Source organism: Atractosteus spatula, chromosome 3 (genome assembly GCF_055471065.1).
Source record: "Atractosteus spatula isolate fAtrSpa1 chromosome 3, fAtrSpa1.hap1, whole genome shotgun sequence".
NCBI classification, from domain to species: domain Eukaryota; kingdom Metazoa; phylum Chordata; class Actinopteri; order Semionotiformes; family Lepisosteidae; genus Atractosteus; species Atractosteus spatula.
In genome coordinates this window covers 75,100,133-75,127,719 of record NC_142708.1, presented here as the reverse complement: position 1 = coordinate 75,127,719, position 27,587 = coordinate 75,100,133, and the positions used below count along the sequence as shown (strand labels likewise).

Sequence of the window (27,587 nt, the reverse complement as noted above, 5' to 3'; positions counted from 1 at the left end):
CTTTGAAATGTGGGAGGGAGAAAACTGGAGTGTTCAGTGAAAACCCATGTGAATACAGGCAGAACATGCAAGCTCCACACAGAAAGGGCAACCGAGATCCATGAGCTGTGAAGCAGCAGTGCTGACCAACACTCTCTGCTTGCGCCACTGCTTTATTTATTTTAATTCATTTCACTTACTCAGAACTTTTCAAGCCCGTATCCGAACCATAGTTTTCAATCAGTGACTAAATGAACACTTCACACTGAGCTAAAATACAAATCCATCTGTTTTCTAAGACTTGAGTACTGGATTGTTAATGATGATGAACACTACATCTTGAGTTACCACTAGAGGAGAGACGGAGAAGAGAAGTTCTCATTTTTCATTCATTTCAATGGTTCACATCAAAGCTTCCTTAGGAGTCCATGTCAGTAAAACTAGCACTACAGATTCGCTAGCCTGCTCCTCCTAGCAGCCTATTGTATTACTGTGTGTATTGAGTTCACACACAGTACATACAGTTTGGGTAGCTTTTTTTCATTTTACCCCGCTACTTTATTTTCTCTGCAACCTCTCCTTGTTTCCAGGACAAGAACAGTCCCTCCTGGAAAAGAATGGACACCTGGCTCAGATGGAGATGTTTGATGGGCTTACCAGAATTCGCCTGCTCCCCCCCGTCAGTCCGGGACAATGGATCATCAGGGCAGAAACCCAGGAGAACATCACCCTCAACGTTATAGGTACAGTACTCAGGACAGTGTCGGAAATAAAGCTTTACTTTTATTCACAGTTGTCTTTTGTCCCACAGTAGACTGAAATGCTACCCAGGGCGCCTCAGAGACGAGGTCTCTAGGCCTGTGTGTGCTTGGGTTGGAGTGACAGACCCCCTGTTTTTTTTTACTTCCAGGTCAGAGCAGCGTGGACTTCCTGTACCACTTCGCCGTGGCTGTCAACAGCACTCACCCGGGCCTGTCCAGGGTGGAGGGCAGCCCAGTCGCAGGTCAGCATCAGCCACGCCGGCGGGTGACAACTCAGAGTGAAGTAATGGGCAGCGAGAGAGGGGGGGTCATAGTAAATCAGGCCGTATTGTTGCAGGCGTTTGAGCAGGGAGGAACAGGCAGAGGTTTATTCCCTGCTGAGAGGCAAGGAAAAGAAACACAATGTTTCGGCTGTGGAGCTTCAGGTATGAGGAAGAGAGGCAAAGCAGTAGATAAATAACACACAGGAGAGCAAAGAAGAGAGCCGGTAAGCAGGGGCAGGGAGCAGAGGAGGGCAGTGTTCCAGTTTGGACACTCTCTCACCTGCTTCATACCCATTTCCCCACTGCTCCCCGCCCCTGCGTACCTGCTCTCTACTTTGCTCTGTGCCTTATTTATCTACTGCTTTTCCTCTCTCCCTCACACCTGACGAAACTACTGTTTCCTTCCCTGACCTTTCAGCACCGAGTGACCCTCTGCCTGTTCGTGTGGTTGAATTCCAAGTTGGTCACCAGGTCACGAGTGCCTTGTCCGCCTGTATCTGTGCATCCCATCTGCTTACTCTGTTTTGTATTCTTTCGCTCACGTCAGGCGTCCCCACCTTCCTGGTGCTGACAGTGACGGGTCTTTCAGCCAACCACAAGGTCTCTTTCAGTCACGTGACGCTGCTGAGCGCCAGTGGCGAGAGCCTGCTGGGAGCGCAGCTCAGCTCTTCCTCGTCCTCTCCCGGAGAGTTTGTGAGCCAGCTCCCCGCATTACCCACCGTCCCTTTCTCTGTGCGACTGACGGGGACAGACGGTCAGGGGAACGTGCTGGAGAGGGCGTCGGGCGAAATGGTCCAGGCCACGCACGTGCAGCTGCAGGTGAGGCGCCCCTGAGCCACAGGTAGCACCTCGGCTCGGCCGTTGTGACGACATGCTACAGCTGACCCGCGTCCCTCCTTCTCTCCCGAACCTGCGGCTCCAGGTGCTCTCTGTCCCCCAGCTGGCCCCCGGCACCACCTCCACCGTGTGGTTCGATATTTACAACCGGGGCCCTGCCAGGACGTTTGTCCTCACAGCCGCTGACAACAGGGGGTTTCTCAAACACAAGGGCGTGGAGAGGTAAGGGCCATTCTAGCCCTCAGCTGAGTCAGTCACGCCAACCTCATGCCCGCCGCTGAGCCAGTCACGCCTTGTGTAGGTTCCTGTTGTGTTCAGGCATTCCCAGACCACAGCTGCGCCAGTCTTGCCAATTCCCACCACTCCATCTCCTCCTGCCAGGCTCTCCGTGGCGCAGGACGGTACGGTCCGGAGCCGGGTGGATTTGGATACGCCCGGTGGGGCGCAGGTGGGCAGCGCGGCCACCCTGAGCCTGAGCGTGGAATCGGAGGACAAGAGAGATGCCAACTTCGCAGTGCTGCACCTCAGCGTGGTCAACACGGTAAGGGGAGCGCAGTTTCTCCCCCCTCCCCTCAGCTCTGGTCCAGTAAGGCTGCGAGCTGCGGGGGGACAAAGAGAGGGAGGCGGGGGGTGGGGTATTGTGGGGTATTTTTCCTTCTCTCTTGCCGGCTGGTTTAGCATGGGCCAGCAGACACACTGCCCCAGTGAACTCCACCAGAGACCCCTCCAATCCGCTCTGCAGCGTTGCTACAATCAGCTGCTTGATTCACTCGCTGATTAGTAGCAGAGCTGATTTAGCAAACGAGGAGCTGCAGTTGGGCAGAATGGCCACGAGTCAAGTTTCCCTGGTACTGAGCCCAGGCTGAGCACATCGATCACAGTTTGTCAGTGCCGCGGTTCTGCTGTGTGCGATTAGTGACCACAAATCAGTTCGTAGAAAATTTGTGGGATGCTGGCCACCTGAAAAGGTAAGAATTCCAAGAAAACAAGGATACAGGGTAATCTTACTGGAAAACAAATTCTTTAAATGTGTCCGTCTGAGCCTGGGTAGCTGTGAGGCCGGGTGTGAACCTGCTTGTTCTGTAGCCTGAAACCAGGATTCTCCTTCCCATCTCCCAGAGAGCCTCAGTCCAGTAGAGTTTATCTGTCCCCCTTAGTTCCCCAGTTTCTAATGGCAATCAGTGAAGCAGGTGATTAGTTAAACGATTTGTTTGTTAAGTGTAATTAAAACATCATTTGCAAGTGAGTTGTCAAGGGCCAGATTTCTCATAATAAAAAGGTTAATTGCCTTTTTCAGTAATTAGGCGCACGTGTTCCCAGTCTTTAGAAATGGGTCACCCACGAGCCCTAGATCAGGGCTCCTCGAGGACCGCGGCTTTAGGTGAAGTTCTTCCCTCTTTGTTTTCAGTCACAGACAGAGGTTTTGGGGTGCCCCGTCCTTCACCCTCATTGCTTTCCCCTGTCTCCCTCCAGGACCCCGACCTGGAGCCTCCCTCCTGCTCTCCGCTGCAGGTCCGAGGCAGCTGCCCCGCGCTCCCCCCGGAGGCGTGCGCCAACGCCAGCTGGTCGGCCTCCCTGCTCCTCTCCGACCGGGGGCGCTCCGGGCTGGGGAGGGTGCAGCTGGGCCGGGGGCGAGGTCGGCTCGTGCTCCGTGGGGCGTCCGGGGCACAGGAGGAGCACCTGCAGGAGGGCCAGGACCCCCTGCTCCTGGGGAACAGCTCGGCGTGGGCCGAGGTCCAGGCCGCGTACACCTCCAGCTGCTGCTCCACAGAGGCCGAGCTGCTCCTGTGGGACAGAGCCGGCAACCTGCAGCGCTGCAGCGTTTCCACCCCCCACCTGCAGGTGGCGAGAGCGTTCTCGCACGCCGCCACGTGGCCCACGGTCTTCGCCCTCTCTTGTTTCGGGGTGCTGCTTCATTGATGTAGCTGTCACAAGGAGAGCACCTCTGCATCTGCACAGCTGGAAATCACCGAAGCGGAAACATCAGCAATTCATTGATTTTCAAAAATATCCCACCTGTGCAGCTCAGTGGCACAGAGGTCAGCATTGCTGCTTTGCAGAGCTGGAGCCCTGGGTTCAAGTCCGATCCTGGGGTGCTGTCTGTGTGGAGTTTACATGTTCTCCCCATGTTTGTATGGGTTTCCTCCCACACTCCAATGCTGGTGGGTTAACTGGCTTCAGGGAAAATTGGCCCTGGTGTAAGTGTGTGTGTCTGTGTCTGTCTGCTCTGTGGCGGACTGGCTTCCCTTCGAAGATGTACAGTACTGTGCCTTGTGCCTGCTGCTTGTTGGGATGAATTGGGTGAAGCAGTTAGAGAATGGATGGAATTTCACACCTAAGGTTCTGGAAAGAAGTTCTGGATCTGACTGCATGAAACAAGCATCCTTTCCCTTTGACTGGAATTCTCATGTGGGTGTGTTCAGCTGCTGTGCCGCCAAACTCGTTGAAGGAGCACTTAAATCAAGGAGTTTCATGCAAGAACAGAAACAGAAAACAATATTAAAAGCTTGTGAATCAGGGAAGAACATCTGTTCTGTCTGATATGAGGATTTTTCTCCTGGGGTCTCAGGGAAACCATAAGTTCCTCTACCCGTTGTGTCAAGAAGTGCCTCCTGTACTCTAAATGTCCTTTACAGACATACGATTCTCCATGTGTTAAAAGAAAAAAGGTCTTCATGAAGACTATAAGAACTGTTTTTACTGTCAAGGTCATGCAAACCTAAAGGCAAATGAAATAGAGATTGCATCTCTATGAAAAACATGCGTTTTCTGCTTTTTTCTCTCTTGATGTCTTTGCTTATTTAGTTGTATCGATTAAATCGAATTGTAACTCAAACTATTAAATGTGACCAAATAGGGTTTAGTGATCCATGATTCTTGAGGTCATCGGTTAAGAATGTAGGTGACAGAACGTAACTGCAAGATTCACAAATGTTGCCATGTGTGTTGCGTGTTGCTAATGGATAAGGAAGTTCTTTTGGCTAATTCTAGTGGTTGAGACTCAATTCTTTTCAATAAACTCTGTTTTTTTAGCTTGTGGCCTTTTTGCCTCTCTGTGACTGGGACCCTGCCACGGCCTGGGCTCTGTCGCCCCGCTAATGAACAGGCGGAGTGTCTCCTCAGCTGCCTGCTGCCCATGTTTCAGACAAAAAGCACAGGAAGAAGACCAGGTGGTGTGACAGTCAGGGTTCCCCTAAACTTGTAACCCCCACTTAAGGGTCATGGGTAACTGCTGTGTCCTCTGCTACTAAGGTGGCTGGATACAGAGAGACAAGACAGAGCAGCATGGAAGCCAGGAAAGGAACTGTTAGCTGAGAGCCAGAAAGAGAGAGACGACACATTGAGTAACAGGGCACAGCCTCTGAGCACTTTCACCCCAGTCTCACTCTCACTCTCCCCCCAGCCCCTCACTCTCTCACTCACCCCAGTCCCCCTCACTCTCTCACTCTGTCACTCTCCCCTCCTGCTCAGCAGCTACACATTAACACTGGGCTCTGCAGTGCTGCCACTGGCCTCCTTCTTCTCCCATAATAAGTCACCTGTCGTGCTCCCGGTCACTCATTGACGCAGCGCAGATCTTATCCAGCTCCCGCAGGCCTGGGGCTCAGTGTCTGAGGGGCGCAGCGCTCAGAATGGACGGGGGGCGTGGGGAGCAGGAGAGGGGCCACTGGGCCTCCAAGCTGGAGTTCCTCCTGGCCGTGGCCGGGGACGTGGTGGGGCTCGGGAACGTGTGGCGTTTCCCGTACCTGTGCTACAGGAACGGCGGAGGTGAGTCTGTGCCGTACAGGCAGGTGGCCGAGCTGGTGCCGTCTGCAGGCAGGCTGTGGGTAACCCGTCTCCTGTTTCCTGGGGCTCGTGGGGGACAGGTGCCTTCCTGGTGCCCTATCTGGTGTTCGTGGTGACGTGCGGCATCCCCCTGTTCCTGCTGGAGACGGCCATGGGGCAGTACACCAACGAGGGCGGCATCACCAGCTGGAAGAGGATGTGTCCACTGTTCGAGGGTGAGGGGCTCATCCTCCCTGTGTTTCCTGTTACTCTCAGTCCAAATACAGGGAGGTCTGGGTGCAACTGCATATATGCTCCCACTGGAAACAAAGGACATTTTACTAATGTTCCTGTTGGCTGGAAGCAAGGTCTGTATCAGATCTCTTCACAATGCAGAACATGATTCTAGACGTCTGAATGGACACTGCAGAAGGGACACAAGCCACAGCGAACAGATCAGCCTGTAACAGTAAATGTACAGTTCAATATGTAAACCATTGACAGAGGAAATTACAAGGTGAGCCATGAACTCCCCTTCATCAAAGATGAATGTTTCTACATAGTTCTGAAAGGTGGTAAAAGTTTAAGCTGTGAAAATGAAATATTTAATGACAAATGAGAGTACGTTTAAATTTCATTTCTCTGTCAAATGCTTTTTTTTGTTCATCTTCCAACCCTGGCCGGATGAAAACGTAACCTGACACATCAAGCAAAGAGATATTGCAGAATTTTCTTGCTTAGAAAAAGTATCTTATTGAAAAGGGTTGAAAAAATATTTGATGAATAGTAAGTGCTACTATTTCTACTCTTTAAAGTGGTAATTGTATTCAGTCTAAAATTCTTATAAAAGGAGCGCACATTTTCTGATTTCCATCTGCAGGGATTGGCTATGCAGGCCAGCTGATTCTGGTCTACAGCTGCATGAGTTACATCATCATCCTGGCCTGGGCTCTGTACTACCTCTACAACTGCTTCAGCAAGGAGCTGCCCTGGGCCAGCTGTGAAAACATCTGGAACACAGGTACAGAGACCTGCAGCACATCTGGACACTCTAGCCTGCTCACAATAACATGGAAAACAGCTGTTCTCAGGGTCCTGGGTCTCTGACCTTTTCCTGATCTTCTGTGCACATCTGTCGCACACACACCTGCAGCGACTGAACTGCCTGACAGCTGAGCACTCAGTTGCCCTATCTAGGGCAAGATTCTGGGTCATTTTACTTTTCTAAACTAAGATTTTCACTTTGAAATGTAGTTATTTGCCCTGCTGTGATTTTCCATTAGACATATAATCAAAACACAGGTGGGTAAAGTTAAAACTCAGCTGAAATGTGACTGAACTGAACTGTGCTGCCATTTAACAGGACTGATAAAAGAAAGGCGATGAGGAAGGAATCACTGATTAGGGATCAGAACAGTTTTGTCCATCTGTGCGTGTTCGTTCCCTGCTGGATCTTTGCATGTTTTGGGGATCTGATCCTGGTGCTCTGTGCTGCTGTTTCTCCAGATGCCTGTGTGGATCTTGAAAAGAGGAACCGCAGCTCTAACTGGACCACTCTGCAGAACACCAGCTCCGCTGCCACAGAGTTCTGGGAGTGGGTTCGGAGTCCAACAGAGACCCTGTTTCCTGTTTTGTTGTTAATTTAAAGTGAACGATTGCTGAGCCATTACTATCAATTTGAGTTTCTGCACCGAATTCTAAGCTTAATGACTTCAGTCTTGTCCCCACCCATCTGACTGACAGTATTCACCTATAGTTCAAGTTTGGGTAAAGACACAGTGTCCTCTAGTGGCCAGAGGAGGCACAGCTTTTAAGATTTTCAGTCTTCATGTTTTTCCCTCACTTGGCCCTTCGGTCAGAAAGCTCTGCAGCTCTCGCAGTGCAGCTGACAGCAGCAGAGTTCAGTTCTCTGTGCAGTTAGACAGGATCCCTCCCTCTCCCTGCAGAAGACACGTCCTGAGCATCTCTCCAGGGCTGGAGCAGCTGGGCAGTGTGCGGTGGCCACTCCTCGTGTGTCTGGTCATCATGTGGGTCATCTGCTATTTCTGCATCTGGAAGGGGGTCCGGTCCACAGGGAAGGTGAGCACCTGTCGTGTGTGTGTGTGAGTGAGTGTGAGCGTTGATGCTCTCTAGTGCAGGCTGGAGGGTTCCTAATAAAGTGGCCGGACGGTGCCTAAGCAGTAACGGCTCTGGCTCTGCTGTGCCCTCCACAGGCGGTGTATTTCACAGCCACCTTCCCCTACCTGATGCTGCTGGTGCTGCTGGTCCGCGGGGTCTCTCTGCCTGGTGCCACCGAGGGAATCATCTTCTATCTGTACCCTGATCCGGCCCGGCTGAGCGACCCACAGGTACCCCAGAGCTGGAGGGAGAGAGGGGTCTGTCCCACAGGTACCCCAGAGCTGGAGGGAGAGAGGGGTCCGTCCCACAGGTACCCCAGAGCTGGAGGGAGAGAGGGGTCCGTCCCACAGGTACCCCAGAGCTGGAGGGAGAGAGGGGTCTGTCCCACAGGTACCCCAGAGCTGGAGGGAGAGAGGGGTCTGTCCCACAGGTACCCCAAAGCTGGAGGCATAGGGGTCTGTCCCACAGGTACCCCAGAGCTGGAGGGAGAGAGGGGTCTGTCCCACAGGTACCCCAGAGCTGGAGGGAGAGAGGGGTCTGTCCCACAGGTACCCCAGAGCTGGAGGGAGAGAGGGGTCCTTCCCACAGGTACCCCAGAGCTGGAGGGAGAGAGGGGTCCGTCCCACAGGTACCCCAGAGCTGGAGGGAGAGAGGGGTCTGTCCCACAGGTACCCCAGAGCTGGAGGGAGAGAGGGGTCCTTCCCACAGGTACCCCAGAGCTGGAGGGAGAGAGGGGTCCGTCCCACAGGTACCCCAGAGCTGGAGGGAGAGAGGGGTCTGTCCCACAGGTACCCCAGAGCTGGAGGGAGAGAGGGGTCTGTCCCACAGGTACCCCAGAGCTGGAGGGAGAGAGGGGTCCTTCCCACAGGTACCCCAGAGCTGGAGGGAGAGAGGGGTCTGTCCCACAGGTACCCCAAAGCTGGAGGCATAGGGGTCTGTCCCACAGGTACCCCAGAGCTGGAGGGAGAGAGGGGTCTGTCCCACAGGTACCCCAGAGCTGGAGGGAGAGAGGGGTCTGTCCCACAGGTACCTCAGAGCTGGAGGCAAAGGGGGAGAGAGGGTAGGAGTTTTTCTTAAAAATATATTCAAGTTTGTTTTCAGACACAGGAACAAATGCATGAATTCCATGGGATTTGCAAAGAATAGCTGTTCTGGTCCAGACGTGGGTAAGTGAGCAGGATTTTGTATTGTGCACCTCTGGCCCAGTCTGAGATCCCTGTTTTGGGGTGTCCCAGGTGTGGTTGGAGGCAGGAGCCCAGATCTTCTTCTCCTACAGTGTCTGTGTGGGAACCCTGACAGTGCTCGGCAGCTACAACCAGTACAACAACAACTGTTACAGGTGAGTGACTCTCTGTACCCATCATGTTCCCTGACTCCTGTCCTGGGACTCCTGTCAATGGGATGTCCAGTGAAAGGCCTGAAAATTAGGCATAGTCAGTATCAGGATTGGAACTGGGAAGCTCCAAGGCCTTCACCCTCACTGCTGTGCCACATTGACTCCAGGCAGTGCAAGGGACCTTCAGGTCTGACCGCCTCCTCCCCCTGTGCTCTGTTTCCAGGGACTGCTTTCAGCTGTGTGTGCTGAACAGCGGCACCAGCTTCGTGGCAGGTTTCGCTGTGTTCTCGGTCCTGGGCTTCATGGCTCACGAGCAGGGGGTGCCCATCGCCGAGGTGGCAGAGTCGGGTAAGGCAGAGCCACGCCCACCCCCACCCCTGGGCCTCCAGGGCAGCGATCAGACACGCCCCCCTCACCAGCCTGACCATCAGCACAGGGACAGCGGGCAGAGGAAGTGGGGCGCTCGTGTTCCCAGCTGTCTTTGATCTAGATTGCAGAGCTCGACATGTGTGTGAGCCTGGGGGAGGGGGGGTGATTTCACTGCCTGACCAGGGCATAAAGGGGTCTGTCTCTTCCTCTGCAGGCCCTGGCCTGGCCTTCATCGCCTACCCTCAGGCTGTGGCCATGATGCCCCTCCCTCATCTCTGGGCCTCCTGCTTCTTTATTATGATCATCCTCCTGGGGCTGGACACACAGGTGGGTGAAAACCAGTTCTCCTGAGAGGCCTCCTCTCTCTTTCTGCGTCCTGAGTCGCTCTTACTCCCCATCTAGCCTGCCGTTGCTGGACTCCAGGGCTCCCTGCCCCTCATTCTCTCCCCCATGCTCTCACTCACCTGCATCTCTCTCTCTGCAGTTTTTGGCCATCGAGACCATCATCACCTCCGTCTCGGACCTGTTCCCTTCCGTCCTGCGCAGGCCTGGCCGCAGGGAGCTCGTCCTGCTGCTGTTCTGCATCGCCTGCTTCCTTGCCCAGCTGGTCATGGTGACGGAGGTGAGGCTGTGGAAGATCCACAGGCTGGTCTGACCCACCAGCTGGATTGAACAATGAGAAAGGTGACAAGATTGTTCAGCACAAACTGTGAACTGACAGATCTCTGTGAGTCTTGTAAAGGCACAGCGAAGGGCAGCAAACCATGGCACAAGCAAAGTAAAGTTGAGGCCTTGTAAGACAGGAAGCACTGAGCCGAGCTCTTGGTACTACAGTGATGATGCCAGATTGCTGCTCTGAATTCAGCTCTGCAGAGTGAAGGTTTTGTTAAGCCATGATAAAGTACTTGGATCCAGGTAGTGAAAATTTCTCAAGGGCTTTGACAAAGTCAGCCTGTTGGAGTTCCTCACACATAACAGTGAAACAGTGAACGGTATTTTTTATGATTTGCTGGACTTTCTTCTGTTTTTCCTTTCTGAATGTTCAGCCTGTAATTGCTCGTCTCCAAAAGGCTGCAATAGTGTGGCACACTGTCCACAGCTTGCACAGACCTCTCGCTCCCTGTGCTGGTCGTACCTTCTGTCTGCTTCCTGCTCCTGGCTGTAAATCTCCTGGTCTTCTGCCTTTCCCAGCTTCTTTTGGCTGTTTTATCCGAAGGATTTGATCCCGGTCGCCTGCGTTCAACATGCAACATGAGAACGCCAGTTTTGGCTGAGTATGTATTCAGCTTCATCTTTCGCCTGCTTTCCCCTTTTCCACAGGGTGAACTTGATAAGCACATCTGCCACGCTGCTCTGAAGGGCAGGTAGAACTCACAGCAAGCCTTCTTGTTAAGAGTGTTCGGGAAGTGGCTTCCTCACAGCTCCTTGCAGACAGAAGTGCCTGCTGTTTGTATTTCTCTGTGCATCTTCCCTGCCACTGTCCCGGTGTCTCTGGTGTTGAACTGTAAGCTGTGTGAATGACTATCCAGGCCTGTGAACACCTCAGTCTGATCCCTGGAGACCCTTATCACCAGGCTAAACACACTGCTGGTTTTCCCCTGCCTTGCGTGTGACACACTGTAATAAATCAGGTGAGCCTGAAATATTTTGGACCTTTTAGCAGTAAGAAGTAACTCATTCAACTCAGCAGTATTTTTCCTTTTATTCTCTGCCAGGAAAGTCAAGAAGCCCTTTGGAAAAGAACACCTTCTTAACTAAGAAGGGGCATTGTGTCATGAAAACAGCCAGGAGGACTGAGTTGTTGTACATCAGTGAAGCCCATGCTAAAAACTTCCAGAACTTCAGCCCTCTAGCATGATAGGTGGAGATTTGCATATCCAAGCCACAGCAGGTCATCAGGCCAAAGCTCATCCTGGTTTCCGAGGTGATAAGAGAACTTGAGGACTTGTATCCCTGAGGACAGGGCCACAAGTCCATCACGGGGCTGACCCCTCCTGGAATGCTGGTCCTGACTCATACAGCTGAGTGGACTAGAGCTCCTGGGTACAGTACCTCACACAGGGTACAGCACTGTCTGCAGCAGGGACTCGAACCCACAGCCACAGACTGACCCATTACACTGCGCTGCTCTCTCTCCATTGCTGGCATGAGCAGACCCCCGCTGAAACACAGTGCGATTTTTTTCTTCAAGTGCCCAACAGGGTCTTATCGTGGCCTTTCTAGAAAGAAGCCAGGATATCAGCTTCGACAATATAGAGCTATTGCTCCCTGGTAGCTTGTTCCATGCTCCCACAACTCATTGTGCACAACTGTACCTCCTTTACTCAGTTTCAAATGCACTCATACATGGTTTCCAGTGGTCTTTCTCTGGGTGATGTTTGTCAGTGCCGTTGAGGATGTTGAATACTGGTAACAGGGCCCCCCGCAGTCTAAAAAGCTCCAGTTCCTTCAGTGAGTCAGTCTGGGACATTCCTTTGCCAGAGAGACACACAAACAGGCAAAGGCCAGCAAAACTGAGTGTGTGATTGGCAAAAGGCAGTTGGCTCAGTCTGGCTCTAAACAGATAATGAAATCCATTCCAGACTTTCCAACTCTCCCTCTCCCTCTCGGCAGGGCGGGATGTACCTGTTCCAGCTCTTTGATTACTACGCCTGTAACGGCACCTGCGTCCTGCTCCTGGCTGTCTTCCAGTCCATCAGCCTGGGCTGGGTATTCGGTAAGACCTGCACCAGCATGGCCCAGCCAGCGGGGGGCAGAGGCGAGCTCGCACAGAATCCCCTGTGGCTGCGGGAGCTCAGGCCTGGCGGCTGTGTCTTGCTCACTGCACACCTGAAAGGACACAGGCAGGAAGAGTGCAGCTGGAAGTAAAACTGAAAACATGAGAGTTGCATCATGCAGACAGAAGCAGATACTCACTCCTGAAAGTGTGTGCCTGACGTGGACTTTCAGTGGACGTCCCAGTGGACATCTTCAGTCCGTCCCTTCAGGTTCATGAATAGCTGGGGCTCATCATCGATCTGGCTCTGTCCTCCTGTAGGTGCTGACCGCTACAACGACATCATCGAGGACATGGTGGGCACTCGGCCCAACCCCTGGTTTAAATACTGCTGGCTCTTCTTCACCCCGCTGGTGGCGCTGGTGAGTCTCTTACAGCCCGAGGAAAAGAGCAGCTAAGCCACAGCTGTTGCTCGTCCTGGATTTGAACCCGGGAGGCCTACGCCCTGCACTGTGGGGGTATCTGGCTCTTTGTCAGTGGATCTGGCTGCCTGATTGACCTGTCTCCTGTCTGTGTCTTTCAGGGCACTTGTGTCACGTCCCTGGTAGATTTCCAGCCTCTGGTGTTCAACAGGACCTATGTGTACCCAGGCTGGGCCTATGTGCTGGGCTGGCTCCTGGCCAGCTCCTCCATCATCACCACCCCCCTGGTCATGCTCTTCAAACTGTCCCGGGCCAGAGGGAGCCTGAGCCAGGTAGGCCACTCTTCCGGTAGAGGCCTGACCCTAGTCCACTGAGGGGACTGTGGGCTGAGACACTCACAGTGTCTGTTCCACTGTCACAGTACTGTGAAGCATTTATAAAAGACAAACCAACTACTTCTACAAATACACTCCTGCTGTGTTTCTCCTAAACAATGTAAAACCTTAACAGATAAGATGAGGCCTTGATTTTCCTTATAACACTGACCCATAAAAACCACACTAAGCTGTTATCTTTGAAGGATCACCAGTAGGTAATAAATGACCCGCTCCACGCACCCACAGCTCTTTGTGTAAAGATGCTCCTGTTCTCAGTCAGACCAGAGATGATCCTCGACTTGACCTCCTGCTCTTTCTTCCCCCCAGCGTCTCACACTTCTGTGCCGCCCTGACGATGACCTCCCCCTCGTGAAGAAGCAGGGAGTAGAGGTCTGCCCTTTGAACTCTGAACCCCAGAGGAACCCTGACGCACCTGATCCCACCACAGAGGCAGAAATGAGGATGCTCAGGCGTCAGATATAGCTACTGCTAACTTACAGGACCAGTGACTGTAAAGGCCCACCTTCTGTAGAACACAGCCCTGGGCCTGGGCACTCCTCCACAAGCCAGATCAGTGGGAGCTGCCAGCCTGCTGTGTTACAGACTGGCCAAGGTGTGTTTCCTGCTCTCATTGGTCATTACTGTAATTCTAGTGTCATATTTGGGCATTAGGGTTCCGACACAAATTGTACTTCCCCGGCTGGGCTAGAGTCGCTGGGGTGCTATTAACAGTCCTGTTCTCTGTGTTTTAGATTAACTCTGTTCAATAAAACACTTTGTTTTCAATCCGTGCCTGCTCTCTGATTCTGCAGTTACTCAGAATTGCACAACACTGTGGCCTATACTCCAGGAGTCAATAAGAAGCTGTCCATCAACAAGCTGCTTTTAGTCTATTTACAGGACTAGGAGATAATTGCCTGACTAAATAAGCTGGTTGTTGTTGTGATCTTGACATTTAGATGTGCCAAGTGAAAAAACACTGCCCCAGCAAGAGTGGGCACAGTTTTTTGCTGATGTCCAATGTTTAGAAATGAATTACTTGTGACCCACACTGACATCTGTCTGTCTTATTGTCCATGTATTATTTTTGTACCCCCTAAACTGCAAGTTTAACCACCTGTTGATAGCAGCTTCAAACCTGGACAGGACTGGACAGGACAGGACAGAGCTCCAAGGAAAACCAGGTTGCTACTGTCAGTAATCCTAGTGGACCAGTAGCTGGCACTCTTCCATCTAGACCACAATTTCCAAACCCACAGCCCGCTATGGTGACGGAGAACAAAGTCCTTCACATGAGATGTTAAATCACAGTCCTGACAATTCAGTCAATAAAGATTCTTGTAGGGGTGTGAACGCTGGTGTTCTGACTGAATGTCCTTCTCAGCTGGTAGATGCTGAGCTCACTGTAGGTCCCTCTTAGATTGATTGATGATGATCACATTTTCACTTCCTCACCTGGGGCTGCTAGTGCACCACAGCTGTTGTGAGTCACCAGGTGGGAACTGTGATTAATTACATACTACTGAGCTCACGGTGAAATAGTAGAAACTTTATATTAAACTAGTATCCTCGCATTAACTAAAGGCCTTTCAGACTCAAATAACAATACAAGATTTTACTTAATTTCTTTACTTTTTAAAAAAGATTTTAGTTCATTGCACCAGTAAGTCTTCTGTTGCTGAGACAGGCACTCACTGACACTGCACCCAGTGCACACTGGTCACACGCACACGTCAGAGTAAGCTACTGTCCTTCAGTTCTTCATTACCTGGTCACTCCTGCTCAGCCCCTCTCACTCTCGCACTCCCCCCAGCCCCTCTCACTCTCACACACTCCCCCCAGCCCCTCTCACTCTCTCACTCACCCCAGTCCCCCTCACTCTCTCACTCACCCCAGTCCCCCTCACTCTCTCACTCACCCCAGTCCCCCTCACTCTCTCACTCTGTCACTCTCCCCTCCTGCTCAGCAGCTACACATTAACACTGGGCTCTGCAGTGCTGCCACTGGCCTCCTTCTTCTCCCATAATAAGTCACCTGTCGTGCTCCCGGTCACTCATTGACGCAGCGCAGCTCTTATCCAGCTCCCACAGGCCTGGGGCTCAGTGTCTGAGGGGCGCAGCGCTCAGAATGGACGGGGGGCGTGGGGAGCAGGAGAGGGGCCACTGGGCCTCCAAGCTGGAGTTCCTCCTGGCCGTGGCCGGGGACGTGGTGGGGCTCGGGAATGTGTGGCGTTTCCCGTACCTGTGCTACAGGAACGGCGGAGGTGAGTCTGTGCCGTACAGGCAGGTGGCCGAGCTGGTGCCGTCTGCAGGCAGGCTGTGGGTAACCCGTCTCCTGTTTCCTGGGGCTCGTGGGGGACAGGTGCCTTCCTGGTGCCCTATCTGGTGTTCGTGGTGACGTGCGGCATCCCCCTGTTCCTGCTGGAGACGGCCATGGGGCAGTACACCAACGAGGGCGGCATCACCAGCTGGAAGAGGATGTGTCCGCTCTTCGAGGGTGAGGGGCTCATCCTCCCTGTGTTTCCTGTTACTCTCAGTCCAAATACAGGGAGGTCTGGGTGCAACTGCATATACGCTCCAACTGGAAACAAAAGTTATTTTACTAATGTTCCCGTTGGCTGGAAGTAAGGTCTGTATCAGTTCTCTTCTCAATGCAGAACATGATTCTAGACGTCTGAATGGACACTGGAGAAGAGGCACAAGCCACAGCGAACAGATCAGCCTGTAACAGTAAATGTACAGTTCAATATGTAAACCACTGACAGAGGAAAGTACAAGCCAGGACATGAACCCACCTTTATCAAAGATGACATAGTTCTGAAAGGTGCTAAAAGATTAGGCTATGACAATGAAATCTTTAATGACAAATGAGAGTAAGTTTAAATTTCATTTCTCTGCCAAATGCTTAAAAAAGTTTAAGTTTAACCCTGGTTAAATGAAAATGTAACCTGACACATCAGGCAATGAGATATTGCAGGCTTCTCTTGCTTAGAAAAGGTATCTTACTGTAAAGGGTTGATTAAATATTTGATTAATAGACTAAGCTTTGAGATCCTCTTGAAGAAGAAATTTAATTTTAAATGCTAATACTTTCTTTTTGATAAGCCTCTTTGTGAAGAACTACTGTATTTGTGTTCAGTATAAAATTCTTATAAAAGGAGCACACATTTTCCAATTTCCATCCACAGGGATTGGCTATGCAGGCCAGCTGATTCTGCTCTACAACTGCATGAATTACATCATCATCCTGGCCTGGGCTCTGTACTACCTCTACAACTGCTTCAGCAAGGAGCTGCCCTGGGCCAGCTGTGAAAACATCTGGAACACAGGTACAGAGACCTGCAGCACATCTGGACACTCTAGCCTGCTCACAACAACATGGAAAACAGCTGTTCTCAGGGTCCTGGGTCTCTGACCTTTTCCTGATCTTCTGTGCACATCTGTCACACACACACCTGCAGCGACTGAACTGCCTGACAGCTGAGCACACTGCTGCCCTATCCAGGGCAAGATTGTGGGTCATTTTACTTTTCAAAACTAAGATTTTCACTTTGCAGTGTAGATTTTTGCCCTGCTGTGATTTTCCACAGGAAATATCATTAAAACACAGGTGTGTAAAGTCATCTGAAATGTGACTGAACTGAACTGTGCTGCCATTTAACAGGACTGGGAAAAGAAAGGCGATGAGGAAGGAATCACTGATTAGGGATCAGAACAGTTTTGTCCATCTGTGCGTGTTCGTTCCCTGCTGGATCTTTGCATGTTTTGGGGATCTGATCCTGGTGCTCTGTGCTGCTGTTTCTCCAGATGCCTGTGTGGATCTTGAAAAGAGGAACCGCAGCTCTAACTGGACCACTCTGCAGAACACCAGCTCCGCTGCCACAGAGTTCTGGGAGTGGGTTCGGAGTCCAACAGAGACCCTGTTTCCTGTTTTGTTGTTAATTTAAAGTGAACGATTGCTGAGCCATTACTATCAATTTGAGTTTCTGCACCGAATTCTAAGCTTAATGACTTCAGTCTTGTCCCCACCCATCTGACTGACAGTATTCACCTATAGTTCAAGTTTGGGTAAAGACACAGTGTCCTCTAGTGGCCAGAGGAGGCACAGCTTTTAAGATTTTCAGTCTTCATGTTTTTCCCTCACTTGACTCTTCGGTCAGAAAGCTCTGCAGCTCTCGCAGTGCAGCTGACAGCAGCAGAGTTCAGTTCTCTGTGCAGTTAGACAGGATCCCTCCCTCTCCCTGCAGAAGACAAGTCCTGAGCATCTCTCCAGGGCTGGAGCAGCTGGGCAGTGTGCGGTGGCCACTCCTCGTGTGTCTGGTCATCATGTGGGTCATCTGCTATTTCTGCATCTGGAAGGGGGTCCGGTCCACAGGGAAGGTGAGCACCTGTCGTGTGTGTGTGTGAGTGAGTGTGAGCGTTGATGCTCTCTAGTGCAGGCTGGAGGGTTCCTAATAAAGTGGCCGGACGGTGCCTAAGCAGTAACGGCTCTGGCTCTGCTGTGCCCTCCACAGGCGGTGTATTTCACAGCCACCTTCCCCTACCTGATGCTGCTGGTGCTGCTGGTCCGCGGGGTCTCTCTGCCTGGTGCCACCGAGGGAATCATCTTCTATCTGTACCCTGATCCGGCCCGGCTGAGCGACCCACAGGTACCCCAGAGCTGGAGGGAGAGAGGGGTCTGTCCCACAGGTACCCCAGAGCTGGAGGGAGAGAGGGGTCTGTCCCACAGGTACCCCAGAGCTGGAGGGAGAGAGGGGTCTGTCCCACAGGTACCCCAGAGCTGGAGGGAGAGAGGGGTCTGTCCCACAGGTATCCCAGAGCTGGAGGCAAAGGCGGAGAGAGGGTAGAAGTTTTTCTTAAAGTTTATTTTCAGACACAGGAACAAATGCATGAATTCCATGGGATTTGCAAAGAATAGCCGTTCCGGTCCAGACGTGGGTAAGTGAGCAGGATTTTGTATTGTGCACCTCTGGTGCAGTCTGAGATCCCTTTGTTTTGGGGTGTCCCAGGTGTGGTTGGAGGCAGGATCCCAGATCATCTTCTCCTACAGTGTCTGTGTGGGAATCCTCATAGTGCTCGGCAGCTACAACCAGTACAACAACAACTGTTACAGGTGAGTGACTCTCTGTACCCGTCATGTTACCTGGAGACTGGTTTATAACAGCTGCCTGAGAAATATCTGTTGCATTACAAGAAATCCCCACCAGCCATCCATGTGTTCTTCTGATTCAAGCAAAATTAATCACAAACTGAAGTTCTGTAATAGGTGGCGTGGTGGTGAGTATTGTTACCTCATAGCTCTGAGGCCCTGGGTTCAATTCCAGACCTGGGGTGCTGTCTGTGTGGAGTTTGTATGTTTCTCTGTGTTCCTGTGTGTTTCTTCTGGGTTCTCTGCTTTCTTTATTTATAAGTTCACTTTCCTTCCTTCTGCTTTCCTTTGTGACATTATTGTGAAGCCTGTTCATTATATAATTTATTCCTTTATGCTTTTATAAAGAAACAAACTGTCCTGGACAAGCCTGCTAGAAGAATGTATTTGCAGGCGGTCCCCACTGTCCAGGTACAGCAGCAGGATTGGAACTGGGAAGCTCCCGGTGACAAGGCCTTCACCCTCACTGCTGTGCCACATTGACTCCAGGCAGTGCAAGGGACCTTCAGGTCTGACCGCCTCCTCCCCCTGTGCTCTGTTTCCAGGGACTGCTTTCAGCTGTGTGTGCTGAACAGCGGCACCAGCTTCGTGGCAGGTTTCGCTGTGTTCTCGGTCCTGGGCTTCATGGCTCACGAGCAGGGGGTGCCCATCGCCGAGGTGGCAGAGTCGGGTAAGGCAGAGCCGAGCCCACCCCCACCCCTGGGCCTCCAGGGCCGCGATCAGACACGCCCCCCTCACCAGCCTGACCATCAGCACAGGGACAGCGGGCAGAGGAAGTGGGGCGCTCGTGTTCCCAGCTGTCTTTGATCTAGATTGCAGAGCTCGACATGTGTGTGAGCCTGAGGGAGGGGGGTGATTTCACTGCCTGACCAGGGCATAAAGGGGTCTGTCTTCCTCTGCAGGCCCTGGCCTGGTCTTCATCGCCTACCCGCAGGCTGTGGCCATGATGCCCCTCCCTCATCTCTGGGCCTCCTGCTTCTTTATTATGGTCATCCTCCTGGGGCTGGACACACAGGTGGGTGAAGCCCAGTTCTCCTGAGAGGCCTCCTCTCTCTTTCTGCGTCCTGAGTCGCTCTCACTCCCCATCTAGCCTGCTGTTGCTGGACTCCAGGGCTCCCTGCCCCTCATTCTCTCCCCCATGCTCTCACTCACCTGCATCTCTCTCTCTGCAGTTTTTGGCCATCGAGACCATCATCACCTCCGTCTCGGACCTGTTCCCCTCCGTCCTGCGCAGGCCTGGCCGCAGGGAGCTCGTCCTGCTGCTGTTCTGCATCGCCTGCTTCCTTGCCCAGCTGGTCATGGTGACGGAGGTGAGGCTGTGGAAGATCCACAGGCTGGTCTGACCCACCAGCTGGATTGAACAATGAGAAAGGTGACAAGATTGTTCAGCACAAACTGTGAACTGACAGATCTCTGTGAGTCTTGTAAAGGCACAGCGAAGGGCAGCAAACCATGGCACAAGCAAAGTAAAGTTGAGGCCTTGTAAGACAGGAAGCACTGAGCCGAGCTCTTGGTACTACAGTGATGACGCCAGATTGCTGCTCTGAATTCAGCTCTGCAGAGTGAAGGTTTTGTTATAAAGTACTTGGATCCAGGTAGTGAAAATCCTCAAGGGCTTTGACAAAGTCAGCCTGTTGGAGTTCCCCACACATAACAGTGAACGGTATTTTTTCTGATTGCCTGGACTTTCTTCTGTTTTTCCTTTCTGAATGTTCAGCCTGTAATTGCTCGTCTCCAAAAGGCTGCAGTAGTGTGGCTGTCGCGATCGTAATCCCTCCTCTTGAGGGCGCTCCGGCTCTTTCACCTTTTTAACAATGTCATGCTCCTGCCCCTCCTTATTTGAGCCGGGTCCTCTCGCTACTCTGGGCTCTGCACTGGAAGATGGACGCCCGCAAGCCCGCCGACCATCAGGTCGCCCTACGTCCGAGGCTTCAGGGCACAGGCCTCCTATCGGCCTCCTGATCCCGCTCAGTCCAGAGCTCAGAGCGCCTCGTCATCCCGTTTTTATTCCCCGTCCCTGATCTCGGCTGGATCACCCCGTTTGGACTTTTGGATTTCCCCTCTGGGCTCCTTGGACTTGTTTGCCCTGGCTACGCCCCCCCGAGCACCAGCTCACTGTCGTCACGCCCCCCGTCTGTCAACCCCTCCTGATCCTCGCCGTCTTCTCCCTGTTGTCCTTCTCCACTTACTTCAGGATGATACCGTCCAGAACTAGGCGTCGTTACAGTGGCACACTGTCCAGTTTCTCTGTGCATCTTCCCTGCCACTGTCCCGGTGTCTCTGGTGTTGAACTGTAAGCTGTGTGAATGACTATCCAGGCCTGTGAACACCTCAGTCTGATCCCTGGAGACCCTTATCACCAGGCTAAACACACTGCTGGTTTTCCCCTGCCTTGCATGTGACACACTGTAATAAATCAGGTGAGCCTGAAATATTTTGGACCTTTTAGCAGTAAGAAGTAACTCATTAAACTCAGCAGTATTTTTCCTTTTATTCTCTGCCAGGAAAGTCAAGAAACCCATTAGAAAAGAACACCTTCTTAACTAAGAAAGGACATTGTGTCATGAAAACAGCCAGGAGGACTGAGTTGTTGTGCATCAGTGAAGACCATTGTGAAACTTCCAGCACTTCAGCTTTCTAGCATGATAGGTAGAGACTTGCATATCCGAGCCACAGCAGGTCATCAGGCCAGAGCTCATCCTGGTTTCCATGGTGATAAGAAGCCAGGATATCAGCTTCAATAGAGCTATTGCTACCTGGTCGCTTGTTCCATGCTCCCACAACTCATTGTGCACAACTGTACCTCCTTTACTCAGTTTCAAATGCACTCATACATGGTTTCCAGTGGTCTTTCTCTGGGTGATGTTTGTCAGTGCCGTTGAGGATGTTGAATACTGGTAACAGGGCCCCTCGCAGTCTAAAAAGCTCCAGTTCCTTCAGTGAGTCAGTCTGGGACACTCCTTTGCCAGAGAGACACACAAACAGGCAAAGGCCAGCAAAACTGAGTGTGTGATTGGCAAAAGGCAGTTGGCTCAGTCTGGCTCTAAACAGATAATGAAATCCATTCCAGACTTTCCAACTCTCCCTCTCCCTCTCGGCAGGGCGGGATGTACCTGTTCCAGCTCTTTGATTACTACGCCTGTAACGGCACCTGCGTCCTGCTCCTGGCTGTCTTCCAGTCCATCAGCCTGGGCTGGGTATTCGGTAAGACCTGCACCAGCATGGCCCAGCCAGCGGGGGGCAGAGGCGAGCTCGCACAGAATCCCCTGTGGCTGTGGGAGCTCAGGCCTGGCGGCTGTGTCTTGCTCACTGCACACCTGAAAGGGACACGGGCAGGAAGAGTGCAGCTGGAAGTAAAACTGAAAACATGAGAGTTGCATCATGCAGACAGAAGCAGATACTCACTCCTGAAAGTGTGTGCCTGACGTGGACTTTCAGTGGACGTCCCAGTGGACATCTTCAGTCCATCCCTTCAGGTTCATGAATAGCTGGGGCTCATCATCGATCTGGCTCTGTCCTCCTGTAGGTGCTGACCGCTACAACGACATCATCGAGGACATGGTGGGCACTCGGCCCAACCCCTGGTTTAAATACTGCTGGCTCTTCTTCACCCCGCTGTTGGCGCTGGTGAGTCTCTTACAGCCCGAGGAAAAGAGCAGCTTGTCCCAACCGCAGCTCAGCTCCTTCCCCAGGCCCTGCGTCTGGGCACTGGACTGGGACAGCTCCCCCAGCCTCCAGCCACCAGACGTCACTCTGGTTCACAGCACATCACAGGCTTCTGTGGCCACGTGCAGTGAAGCTCAGAAAAGCCGGATAGACTAATGTAAAATGCAGATGAAAGCTGTGGAAAATTACCCAGCACTTGATCTTACACTGGCCGGGCTGATTAATCACCATCATGTGGACTCCTGAGCCACAGCTGTTGCTCGTCCTGGATTTGAACCCGGGAGGCCTACGCCCTGCACTGTGGGGGTATCTGGCTCTTTGTCAGTGGATCTGGCTGCCTGATTGACCTGTCTCCTGTCTGTGTCTTTCAGGGCACTTGTGTCACGTCCCTGGTAGATTTCCAGCCTCTGGTGTTCAACAGGACCTATGTGTACCCAGGCTGGGCCTATGTGCTGGGCTGGCTCCTGGCCAGCTCCTCCATCATCACCACCCCCCTGGTCATGCTCTTCAAACTGTCCCGGGCCAGAGGGAGCCTGAGCCAGGTAGGCCACTCTTCCGGTAGAGGCCTGGCCCTAGTCCACTGAGGGGACTGTGGGCTGAGACACTCACAGTGTCTGTTCCACTGACACAGCACTGCGAAGCATTTATAAAAGACAAACCAACTACTTCTACAAATACACTCCTGCTGTGTTTCTCCTAAACAATGTAAAATGTTAACAGATAAGATGAGGCCTTGATTTTCCTTGTAACACTGACCTATAAAAACCACACTGAGCTGTTATCTTTGAAGGATCACCAGTAGGTAATAAATGACCTGCCCCACGCACCCACAGCTCTTTGTGTAAAGATGCTCCTGTTCTCAGTCAGACCAGAGATGATCCTCGACTTGACCTCCTGCTCTTTCTTCCCTCCAGCGTCTCAAATTTCTGTGTTGCCCTGACGATGACCTCCCCCTCGTGAAGAAGCAGGGAGTAGAGGTCTGCCCTTTGAACTCTGAACCCCAGAGGAACCCTGACGCACCTGATCCCACCACAGAGGCAGAAATGAGGATGCTCAGGCGTCAGATATAGCTACTGCTAACTTACAGGACCAGTGACTGTAAAGGCCCACCTTCTGTAGAACACAGCCCTGGGCCTGGGCACTGGTCAGCAAACTACTCCAGCCTCAGTAGAATACAGAAGACTATGGAAATTATTGTGTTACAGACTGGACAAATTGCATCTCCTGTTCTGATTGGTCATTGCTGTAATTCTAATGTCATCAATGGTCTATTAGTACAGTTGTCACAATGTATTAGATTCTACTGAGCACTCACTTAACTTTAACGTACTTCTACCACAATATATATCACACTTTCTCACATCCTTCTACAAACGTTTCAGCATGGTTTCAATGTGTTTTTCTACACTTCACTTTCTGTCGATGTACCACTTGCACAAGTTTGTATTAAATACGTATGTATTCATTTCTGTAATAATGACAGTAAAAAATATGGATATGTAATAATCCTTCCTAAGTAAAACCGGATGTGTTTGGTAATAAAAAACTACATCAACACCAGAAGCACCAGAAACAGAAATCCTACCGAACTGCTCTTTTCCACACCAGTCTGACTCCTCTTAGCTGGTCATCTAGTGGTTACGAGTAGTCAGTACGGGTAACTTCAGGAAAGCCTGTTGGTGAATGACCATTCTCTGGAAAAAAACAGCGGAGTTGTAAAAATATTACATATTATATATATATAAACTGACGGAGTTCCCCCTCTCTATTATTGGACTGAGTGTCATTGAAAGAGTGGGGACCAAAAGTACAAGAAAAAAATCAACAGTGGCCAGGAAGGAGAATTTTGGAAAGATAAACTATGACAGGTTATATGACAGTCAAGTTCAGTCCTCATGTAGTCTTGAAATGTGAAGTGTATGTACTGTATTAATTGTGATCCACAGGATACAAATGGGAAGTATGTGGAAATGTGTTTAAAAATCGACTTCTCCAAAGACTTCTTTACACAAAGGACGGTGGGAGAGTGGGACAAGCTACCCAGGCACATGTCTGAAGTTGGGAAACAAGGAGGTGGGATCAATTAAAGACTCATAAACCAGGCTGGATGGGCTGACCTGCTCCTCTCGTTGTCAGCAGTGTGGGTCTGGTGGACGGTGCCCCGCAGGGTCCGCCCTGCTACCACAGGCGGTCTGCTCGACACAACTCCACCGGGAGACCTGCTGACAAAAGGCACAGGCTGCTCTCCCAGTTTGAAATGCAGCTCCTGTCCTGATCAGTCCCTGGCTGACAAGGCAGAGACACTGCACACAAGATAATGTTCCTCTGCACACAGTGTGGATCTGTGTGCGTTGCGTGTGGGTGGGTTCCAAATGTTGCACAAGGGACCCTCTTCAGTCTCGGAGCAGCTGCCGAGAGTCCGCGCTCTCGGCTCTGCTTGGAGCGGCTCAGTGTGTTTACTGCCTGTTCCTTCACCCTTGTGTGCCTGCTGTCCCCCCCCCCCGCCGGAGTGTGCTGTGGTCTCACCGTGACGAGCCGCACAGGGCTGACCGATAAACAGGGAGGGTGACAGTCCACCCCGTCTGGCTAACAGACATGCCACGCTGGAATACACTGGCGTGGGAATACTGAGCTCAAAAACCGTGTTCCTGCTGCTCAAGTGCTTAATAATAATAATAATGGCTTACACTTATATAGCGCTTTTCTGGACACTCCACTCAAAGCGCTTTACAGGTAATGGGGATCCCCTCCACTACCACCAGTGTGCAGCATCCACCACACCTAGTGCACCAGAACGCTCCCCACACACCAGCTCTCAGTGGGGAGGAGAGCAGAGTAATGAAGCCAGTTCAGAGATGGGGATTATTAGGAGGCCATGAGTGGTAAGGGCCAATGGGAAATTTGGCCAGGACACTGAGGTTACACCCCTACTCTTTTCAAGAAACACCCTGGGATTTTTAATGACAACAGAGAGTCAGGACCTCAGTTTTACGTCTCATCCGAAGGACGGCGCCTGTTTACAGTATAGTATCCCCGTCACTATACTGGGGCATTAGGACCCACATGGACCGCAGGGTGAGCGCCCCCTGCTGGCCCCACTAACACCTCTTCCAGCAGCAACCTTAGTTTTTCCCAGGAGGTCTCCCATCCAGGTACTGGCCAGGCTCACACCTGCTGAGCTTCAGTGGGCTGTCAGCTGTGAGTTGCAGGGTGATATGGCTGCTGGCTGTGCGTCAGAGCGCAGTGTTTACTCACGTGGGTGCTCCAGTTTAATAACCGAGACACGTGCCAGGCAGAGGGCACTGCCCTCACCTGGCACAGGACAGCTGGCAGGATTCCAGGTGTCCCTGCAGAGTGGACCAGGGTTTGGCACCGAGCCACCGCAGCAGCCAGCACCGTGACTCAGGACTTCCCACAGGGCAGATGGGTGCCAGCGGAGTGGCACAGGCCACCAGAGGCCCAGAGAACTGTGGCGCTGGCGAGTGAGCCAGCTATGAGGCACGGGCTGTAAGGAAGCGCCATGTCAGAGGTCAGGCTACGCTTCAGCCTGGCCTAGACAAGACAGCTGGCCCAGGCCCGGCGCCAGGCCAGCACCAGGCCCAGCCCTGAGCTCCAGCCCTGAACCGTGAACCCCAGCCCAGGCCCGGGCCAGGCCAGCACCAGGCCCAGCCCTGAACCCTGAACCCTGAACCCAAGCTCAGACTCAAGCCTCAGGCCCAGCACCAATCCCCAGCCCTGAACCCTGAACCCTGAACCCAAGCTCAGACTCAAGCCTCAGGCCCAGCACCAATCCCCAGCCCTGAACCCTGAACCCTGAACCCCAGCCCAGGCCTAAGCCTCAGACCCAGCACCAATCCCCAGCCCTGAACCCAGAAACTTTAGTGTAGTGTTAATAATAAACTGCATTTCTCTAGCACTTCTCATCCCACAGGACAGCAAAACAGGAGGGCATTTGCTTAACGCGCTACCCCACCACGGGGGGGGACACTCTTTTCGGAACAGCTGTTCAGTCCAGTCTGTGGCAGGGCTTCAGGACAGTCACTGCGAGGTGTAAGCAGTCAAGAATATTACTGTCCCACAGCCATTAGGAAGGACAGGAGGCTACCTGGCTCATCAAACTTGTTTGCCTGCTGGCTCGTCTGGGGATCTCTCCCTGCACTTTTGTGAAAGATGTCAGTGGATCGGCTCGTTCCACACTCCCACCACCCTTTGTGTAGATACGGTGCGGTGACTCTGTGCCTAAGGATCTGCGCCTGTGGCTGGAAGGTTGCCAGTTCGTATCCTGCGGCCGGCAGAGAATTCCTACTCCATTGGGCCCCTGAGCAAGGCCCTTCACCCCAACTGCTCTGGGGGCACCATATAAATAGCTGACCCTGCGCTCTGACCCCCAGCTTCTCTCCCTGTCTGTGTGTCTCATGGAGAGCAAGCTGGGATCTGCGAAAAGACAAACTCCTAATGCAAGAGATTGTATATGGCCAATAAAGCGATCTTATACACGCTTCCTGTTCTCCGTTTGAAATGTTCTTCCTTGCAGTTTCCACCTGTGTCCTCTGGTTCACGTTTCATCCACAGCTGGTCCTGAAGAAGAGCACTGGACCTCTTCAGAACTTTGGATACTTGTTGGGTCCTCTTACAGGGCTAAAAAGTGTACATTATTTTACTGCTGAGGGCTGGAGTTGGTGTACTTTGGCTGTGAAATAGAAATTGCTCTGTCCATGGTGTAAGAACAGCTTGTTTATCTAGAAGCCAGAACCTTCAGGGGTGACCAGTCTACCAGGTACAATCTCTCTTCCTCCTTTCCTTAAATTTTTGCACATCAGGTGTTAGATTGGAGACTTATCCTCTGGATTTATAGCATCATTTCATTTACAGAACAACCTGGTACTTTGTTCTTAGTAGTTTTGTTAACTTATTTCACTCCATTCTGCCTTGTATGCTGTGTAAATTCTGAGCCACCCATTGTTTTGAATGTAAATTTCCCAGCTATATAAATACTGTTTCTGATACTAATTGCTGTGTGTATAAATACATGCGATAATTTCCCTTCTCTAGTTCAACAGTAAACACAAGAAAGACACATTGCTCACTTGCAAAGAGAACTATTGGATGACTGACCCCTCACCACCGAGGCCAGCCGAAGTCTGAATCAGACAACGGCTGTTTTAAAACGCAATTAATAAGAAATGAATTTTGAAAGGATCTCCATTTTCTTTCCTCTTTTAATTGCTTGCGAAAGGCAGGCTCGTGTTTACAGTTTCGCTGCTCGGACTGAGTAAAAGCCTGCGTTCATTCGCGGTAACTCTCAGGAAGAGAAGTGAAGTCATAGATAATCTTGTTTTCCCAGCACTGCGCGTACACTAGCGACATCAGCCCTGAGGGGCTACCTGCAATTTACGTGCATGCTCAACATTTTAAAAACGACATTTCTTAAAGCGATATTATCATCACGCCGTACGCCCAAGACCGGTTACAGACATAAATTGGTACTTTTTACCAGCAGGGAGAGCTGAGACAATTAACTTGCATATGATTTTGGCAACAAAAGATGCCTTCGAGACGACCACCTCTATGTCTCGTTTGGTAAACAGCTGGCTGGCGAAGCGCGTCCGTCTCCCTCCGGTTCCGTTGTCGTCTCGGGCGATTAATTAATCGATATTCGTGCGTGCCCAGTCCCTTCGGAAGGGGTGCTCCGGCCGACCCACAGTTTTTGTTTCAATAGCGTGGCTGATATGTATACAGTGTATATGTATACTGGCGCGCACACGTCGAGGGTGAGAGAGAGAGAGACAGGCAGGCAGTGGAGAAAAAAAAGGGATGTTGCGGCCAACCC

The 27,587-nt window shown here is 51.8% G+C and overlaps 3 protein-coding genes and 2 long non-coding RNA genes across 5 annotated transcripts in view; 3 read left to right on the top strand and 2 right to left on the bottom strand.

Annotated features, from left to right (window-relative positions):
* The window catches only part of vwa7 (von Willebrand factor A domain containing 7), a 14,299-nt gene extending 9,427 nt beyond the window's left edge, over positions 1 to 4,872 (top strand). Inside the window, exons 13-18 of the mRNA XM_088910771.1 lie at positions 570 to 722; positions 890 to 982; positions 1,551 to 1,822; positions 1,926 to 2,062; positions 2,222 to 2,381; positions 3,314 to 4,872. Of these exons, the coding sequence (XP_088766897.1) occupies positions 570 to 722; positions 890 to 982; positions 1,551 to 1,822; positions 1,926 to 2,062; positions 2,222 to 2,381; positions 3,314 to 3,760 (1,262 nt within the window). The 3' untranslated portion in view covers positions 3,761 to 4,872. The remainder of the gene's footprint in view (positions 1 to 569; positions 723 to 889; positions 983 to 1,550; positions 1,823 to 1,925; positions 2,063 to 2,221; positions 2,382 to 3,313) is intronic.
* Positions 4,521 to 17,762, bottom strand: LOC148838745 (uncharacterized). Its single transcript, XR_016090824.1, has 6 exons — positions 17,487 to 17,762; positions 15,185 to 15,664; positions 12,345 to 12,475; positions 9,893 to 10,091; positions 7,849 to 8,760; positions 4,521 to 6,029 (listed from the first exon to the last, which is right to left on the bottom strand). It is a non-coding gene; the product is annotated as an uncharacterized LOC148838745 (long non-coding RNA).
* Positions 5,473 to 13,658, top strand: LOC148838746 (sodium- and chloride-dependent GABA transporter 2-like). The gene is made up of 14 exons (XM_088910758.1): positions 5,473 to 5,608; positions 5,707 to 5,841; positions 6,486 to 6,626; positions 7,112 to 7,199; positions 7,552 to 7,684; positions 7,819 to 7,953; positions 8,959 to 9,062; positions 9,283 to 9,407; positions 9,643 to 9,755; positions 9,913 to 10,050; positions 12,042 to 12,144; positions 12,466 to 12,566; positions 12,728 to 12,898; positions 13,271 to 13,658. The coding sequence occupies exons 1-14, from the start codon at positions 5,473 to 5,475 to the stop codon at positions 13,424 to 13,426; spliced, it is 1,779 nt and encodes a 592-aa protein (XP_088766884.1). The 3' UTR covers positions 13,427 to 13,658.
* LOC148838744 (sodium- and chloride-dependent GABA transporter 2-like) lies at positions 15,044 to 22,882 on the top strand. The gene is made up of 14 exons (XM_088910767.1): positions 15,044 to 15,206; positions 15,305 to 15,439; positions 16,131 to 16,271; positions 16,750 to 16,837; positions 17,190 to 17,322; positions 17,457 to 17,591; positions 17,952 to 18,055; positions 18,637 to 18,761; positions 18,994 to 19,106; positions 19,264 to 19,401; positions 21,193 to 21,295; positions 21,618 to 21,718; positions 22,129 to 22,299; positions 22,672 to 22,882. Exons 1-14 carry the CDS (start codon positions 15,071 to 15,073, stop codon positions 22,825 to 22,827), a joined length of 1,779 nt encoding a protein of 592 aa, XP_088766893.1. The 5' UTR covers positions 15,044 to 15,070; the 3' UTR covers positions 22,828 to 22,882.
* Positions 19,787 to 27,587, bottom strand: LOC148838743 (uncharacterized). The gene is made up of 3 exons (XR_016090823.1): positions 27,322 to 27,587; positions 23,343 to 23,451; positions 19,787 to 21,627 (listed from the first exon to the last, which is right to left on the bottom strand). It is a non-coding gene; the product is annotated as an uncharacterized LOC148838743 (long non-coding RNA).

What these genes read in the sequence shown, in the direction of transcription:
- LOC148838746 (XM_088910758.1), top strand. Translation starts at nt 5,473, where the DNA reads ATGGACGGGGGGCGTGGGGAGCAGGAGAGGGGCCACTGGGCCTCCAAG. An exon ending in TGAAAACATCTGGAACACAG is followed by an intron (nt 6,627 to 7,111) that starts GTACAGAGACCT and finishes CTGTTTCTCCAG; the next exon opens with ATGCCTGTGTGGATCTTGAA. An exon ending in TCCTGGGGCTGGACACACAG is followed by an intron (nt 9,756 to 9,912) that starts GTGGGTGAAAAC and finishes CTCTCTCTGCAG; the next exon opens with TTTTTGGCCATCGAGACCAT.
- LOC148838744 (XM_088910767.1), top strand. Translation starts at nt 15,071, where the DNA reads ATGGACGGGGGGCGTGGGGAGCAGGAGAGGGGCCACTGGGCCTCCAAG. An exon ending in GCTGCCACAGAGTTCTGGGA is followed by an intron (nt 16,838 to 17,189) that starts GTGGGTTCGGAG and finishes CTCTCCCTGCAG; the next exon opens with AAGACAAGTCCTGAGCATCT. An exon ending in TCCTGGGGCTGGACACACAG is followed by an intron (nt 19,107 to 19,263) that starts GTGGGTGAAGCC and finishes CTCTCTCTGCAG; the next exon opens with TTTTTGGCCATCGAGACCAT.